The sequence below is a fragment of the Limulus polyphemus genome, unplaced genomic scaffold, assembly GCF_000517525.1.
Source record: "Limulus polyphemus unplaced genomic scaffold, Limulus_polyphemus-2.1.2 Scaffold603, whole genome shotgun sequence".
NCBI classification, from domain to species: domain Eukaryota; kingdom Metazoa; phylum Arthropoda; class Merostomata; order Xiphosura; family Limulidae; genus Limulus; species Limulus polyphemus.
Window position 1 is genome coordinate 424,421 of NW_013666213.1, and position 5,862 is coordinate 430,282.

At 30.1% G+C, this 5,862-nt stretch overlaps 1 protein-coding gene across 5 annotated transcripts in view; it reads left to right on the top strand.

Annotated features, from left to right (window-relative positions):
• LOC106459405 (adhesion G protein-coupled receptor L2-like) overlaps window positions 1-4,506 on the top strand; it is a 128,842-nt gene extending 124,336 nt beyond the window's left edge. For all 5 annotated transcript variants that reach the window (XM_022385896.1, XM_022385895.1, XM_022385900.1 and 2 more), the window contains exons 17-20: window positions 1-167; window positions 606-737; window positions 2,486-2,564; window positions 2,928-4,506. The exon at window positions 1-167 is cut by the window's left edge and continues 1 nt beyond it. In XM_022385896.1, the coding sequence (XP_022241604.1) occupies window positions 1-167; window positions 606-737; window positions 2,486-2,564; window positions 2,928-3,988 (1,439 nt within the window). In that variant the 3' untranslated portion in view covers window positions 3,989-4,506. The remainder of the gene's footprint in view (window positions 168-605; window positions 738-2,485; window positions 2,565-2,927) is intronic.
• The last annotated feature ends 1,356 nt before the right edge of the window (window positions 4,507-5,862 follow it).

A 5,862-nucleotide genomic window follows, 5' to 3' on the forward strand; every position in this document is an offset into this window, starting at 1 on the left:
TATGGATTCGGGGAGCATTGGTACTTGTTGTGTTGTTAGGCCTGACTTGGGCTTTTGGGTTACTCTACTTGAACCAAGAATCTGTCATCATGGCATATGTTTTTACTATTCTGAACAGTCTCCAAGGGCTTTTCATTTTCCTTTTCCACTGTGTCAGGAATGAAAAGGTATTTTTATAAACTTAAGTGTGCTGCAGCCATCAGATGATTATATGATTACCTTAAGCTGAAGAGTGAATAAGAATTGTTGCATTGTAATTTTTAATTATAACAAGTTGAAATTTCTCTATGATACCAACAAAACCTAAAGTTATATATTTTTAACTAATTTTACATAGCTTACAAAAAAATCATTTTACTAGTTATCTTGTAAACATTGATCATATTAAGCATATCAATGTATTAGATAGTGCTTGATTTGATTTTACTGCATACTTGTACTGCTTTACTAGTCATCTGTATTTTACTCTGTATTACTAAGTATCTATATTGTAATAATTCGTACTTGTGTAACTTTACTGAATTATGTAATTATATCATTTTACCATATATATATATATATATATACTATTTTAGTGTACATTTATCATAAATTAACTTCCTTAGGTACAGAAAGAATATAAGAAACTCATTCACCAATCAGATTGGCTTCCTAATTGTCTTTGTAGACAAAGATCACAAGAACAGCATTCTAGTGTTGCCACTTCATCCATTACACAGCCAGTCTGTTCTCACAGTGTAAGATTTTGTTGATAAATTATTTCCTTTTTTGCATGTAGGGATGGAACTATATGAGCACAAAATATGTAAATATTTTCTTTTGTGTGTTGATTTATGTTATCTGTCTTTTGTTGTATCTCCTCTTCCTTCATTTAAACTGCTTTTCTGTGTGTTATCAGTTTTAAAAATGATAAAAACACAAAAAAGTTTAGTTACCTGAAAATCACTAACTTTGATTAATTGATAAATGCAAATCATGTCTTCCACATCATAAATGACTAATTATAAATATTTAATACTTCCTCTATATATGTTAAAACGTGACATTGTGGTGAGTATGAAGTCTTTAATGTGCTTTTAGATTTTCAATTTAAAATGAGCATCTAGAATACACATATCGCAAAAGAAGTCCATGGAATTAAGTTTGTTGAATTCATAAGCCAAAGAATATAGTTTGTTTGTCCATACTATGAATTATTGAATATTTCCTTTATGACATAACAGACCTGAAGGAGTGAATGTGAAGGGCATGTTGAGATATCATAGATAAATTATCAAACTTGGAACATACTCATACAACTGGTTAAAATCAAGAGCCATCTAGCAGCTATCTAGAATCACTGTACTTTATTAAATAATCATATAGTATGTGAATAACCTGTACTTTGCAATTATATAAAATATTAACAGTGATTTTAACAACCCAGCTCATTGGAACAGCAGATCAATGCTAAAATACAAATGTTAATGATCTGCTGATTTTATAAACCAATGAAAATTTCTGGACCAAAAAAATTAAAACATCAAAACCATTATATCCTATTCATTTATCTGTTCATATAATTGAACAAATGAGAATTTGATAGTAGCTAGCCATAGGTCGTAAAGAAAGATGTAACCTCATCTTGTCTATAACTCAAAAACATCAATATTTAAATGTGTATGTTTCGTATAATCTTTAACTGATTGTTATTCTACTCTTCTATGACTTAACATCAACCATGAATTGATATTTAATTGCATATTTTTCTGTTCTTATACAGTTAGTAGTTCATGTAAACATTAAATTTTTTGGGGATGAACTAATGTTTTTCTACGTTTACAATAGATATAGCATTTATAACTTTTTTTTCATCTTATGTTTTTTTTTGTAATGTAATTAATAATTGAAATTTATCATTTTGGTTCTACAACAGTAGGACCATCAAGAAATACTGTTAGTTTTTCTTCCAATTAATCAAAATAAAAGCAAAATATTGAAAATGTTTTGCCACATGCTGGTATGTTTTAATATTTCTATTCCTAATTCTCTTCAGATAATTTATTCATGATTTTGAGTAATATAGTTTGCAGTATTTGCCCGAATTTATTTTTTATTGTTTCTTACATTTGACACTATAGGAAAAATAAAATAGATGATTGTCTTCAGCACTACAGTCACTTAGTTATATATCGATATTAACTTCTGATCAGAACAATCTATCTGCTTAGAGCAAAACTAAACTTTACCAACTAAATATACTTACACTCCTACTTATAAAGATCAGAATGCATCATTTCTTCATTGGAGTACCCTCGCTTTTAACAACTATTTTTGACCTATATAGGATTTATTATTGTATATTGTGTGTTTATTAAACGTATCTTAAGAAGCTCATAATGAACTACCTTGTGTTGAATTTCTTAACTTTTGTTTCTTATATGTATGTATGTTAATTAAAATAAGCAATTGTTATGAATGCAAGTATTTTTTGTTTTGTGTTTAGTCTCCTCCACAGTCTTGGGTTACAATTTTAGGACATGATAAACCCTTGGTTACTTCATCTGTAATCAACACTGCACAAGGTGAGAAAAGTTTTTATTTTTATTAGTCTCCTGAAGCTGCTCTTGTTCATAAAGACTGTTAGGGATAACTGGAAAAATGTGTATCTATTTGTCAAGACCATTTATATTTCACTATTAGTCAAATAATAAATAATGATCATCTAACAATTGAAGCTTACTTTTTTGTGCTTCAAAGGATATTTTATCTTTTTTACTTTTGCTTTATAACTCTATTTTAGAAGGTAAAAAATATGCCAAATCATTCAAGAGATAAACATTAAGACTGGATTACAATATGAATTTTATGACATAGTGTGTATGTTCCAGTAGGTAAGTGAATTCACTTGTGATTTAACTTTTTTTTTTTTTTTTTTTATCTTTTAGACCCTATAATTTCCAGAGGAATAAACCAGGACAGAAGACCTTCAAAAAGCAGCACTGTGTCCTCTCAGACTCTCTCTGGAAAGTTTCAACTAAGAAGCACACTTGGAAACCATATTCTTGATGAAGATCAAACAGAGCAGGATGGAAAATGGGGAATCAATAAATCCAATAGACCTTTAGCTCCTGGAAGTGTGATTAAAAATCCAATGAAAGCATATGATCTTCATTATCAGTGTAGACAACAAGGTGCAATACATTTGTATGATTTTGATCAAAGAATGAATTCATTTATGGATCATATTTATGAGTCTATTGATGCTGATCAGGAACCTCTGTCATGGTCCACTGATTGGTGTCCACCTTCAGTTTCTTGTCACCACATGCCATCTGATAGACACTTTAGATATAATTACAGTCCCAGTCAACAATCTGCATCAAGTTTTGTCTGTGATCAGCACCCACTGATTCCCTTTAATCTGACAGAGACAAAAGTGACTGTAAATCAAGATCGCAAACTTAGCCAAACACTTCATTCTATACCCAAGGTCTCTCCAAGCCAAGTAGTTAACCAAAAAGAAAGTCCTACAGATTCTGACAATTCATCAGGCAGTTCTATAGACAATAGAGGAAATTATTCCTCATCTACTCTTCCTGCTCATTCCACCACCCCAAGCAGTGAGTTCAGTGATGGACAAAAAACTAGTCAGTCTTGCCATAGGTACCTGCCAGCTGTTAAGCCCTGTAAGAACAATCAGGATAAGACTGAAACAACAGACTCCAGTTTGAGCATTTACAGTAACAATGTTGTAAGATCAGACTGCTACCCTGACCATAGCTTTATTTCAATAGACCAAACAAGGTATCCTAGTGACATTGCAGTACTAGATTACTCAGAGAGTTTTTGTAGTGATAATGCTTTAATGGACAACATTCAGAAAGATTGCTGTAATAGTTACATTTTAACAGATCAAAACAAACACCCTAGTGATAGTACTGTAGTAATGGCTGTTTTGGATGGTGAACGAGTAGTATGTAAAGTTCAGCCTGAAGACTTAATGTAATTTGGTGGCAATTCAAGACACAAGCCGGTATAATTTAAAATTTCAGTTGATGATGAAGGGAATTGTAGATTCTTGCTGTTTGTATAGCCTTTGTACAAAGATGCCTTTCACTGTCGCCAAAGCTGATACTGCTGTGTAAAATAAGTTGCCTTGACTTTACTTGTGTGAAATGTGCTGATCACTTTTTCCTTCTGTGTCTTAATGTAATTACGTCCAAGATTTCATCGATATCTCTTCTCTTGCAAGATGTCATTATTTTGTCCAACTTCATTCTGTTGCTAAAGCTGACCTATAAAACCATTTTAGAGATTTATTTTCTTATTTCTTATCTTCTAGCTTGTTTCCTTTATGTTAGATTTTAAAAATTACAGAAGCAACTTTTTCGTTTTTAGAAAAGCATGTTACCTCCTACCATAATGGACACAAACACCCTTTATTCTCCTGAAGAAGAATAGTCAATTATTCAAAAGCACTCGAGTTTTGGGTCTCTTTTTATTTTTAATCATAACATAAACAAAAACATTGTTCTTCATAGTCCTTAGTTTAAGTTATAAAAATTAAAACGTTTAGTTTGGAATTTTTAAAATTATTTTATCCTGATAAATTTACTCTTACTCGTATATGTATTAAACATGGTGTTTAAGAAATGTTTTAAGAATATTTCAGAGATGGTGCTTGATCATACAGCACACTTTGTCATTAGATGCATCAGTTGTAACAAAATAGTTACAAAAGTATTAAATATGATGGAGTAAAACACAGTAGAAATATTTAATTTTTTGACTGTATAATGAAGGCACATGATATTTAAATTTCATAATGAGTCATGCAGTTGGTATAGATTGAGATCATTTTCTGAGTTGTACCCCATTATTTTAGGTGTATAGTAGAAGAAGAGTGATGGGCTCTGAAATGACAGGTAGCCATAACAGCATTGCTAAGTTGTTTCCTATAAATATGAAACTCAGATTACTTACGCTTTAATTTTGAGATTAAACAAGCAGCTTTAAAAGTATGATACAGGGAGTTTTTGAACCCAGAATGCCAACAAGAAACTTATTCCTAACAATATATATATTCTTTTTATGTATATGAATATAACAATTTCTACAACATAAACTTCTGTTGCAAAAAAGTCATACAATAGACACCAAAGTAACTACTATACATTGTGGAATATGTTTTAAAAATGAGTTGCAAGCAACTTGTTACCCAATATATTTTTAAAATAATGTGTTCTTTTAATGTTACCAAATATTTTATACAAGAATTATTGTGTTAATGCTAAAGCATCCATCACGTATTTCTATTAAAGACTTGAGTGCCACAAATTCAACGAATTTAATTCAGTTATGTATAAATTAGTGTCATAGGCATGAATAACAATTTATTCTGACCTTAGCTTATAATTTCACGTATTTGATCATTTTAATTTTGAATCGAAAATACTTTGCTTATCACGATCTTATTTAAACACAAAAAGTGGTAAGGTAAGAAAATAATCTTGGATTATTTTGCATCATTTGATTAAAACAATAACAAAATAATTTAACAAAAAATATGATTTATGACAAGGTTTGTTTTCAATGTGAATAAAAAGTTAAGAATAATCGATAAGAGTTCCATATGGTACCCCTACTCAATTTAAAAAAAAAAATCATCAAAGCAATACTTATGTATTAATAAATCATATTAATAGTATGATCTGATAATTTTAGTACATTATTATACCACTTACTTCATTAATTAGATGTACAATCTTCTTGGGGATAAACTTTACAAATGTCTTGTATAAAGGCATCAAAAAGGCTACTTTTATCAGAATATAATGTTCTCCACGTGTATTTACACAAATGCTTGTCAAAGCCATGCCC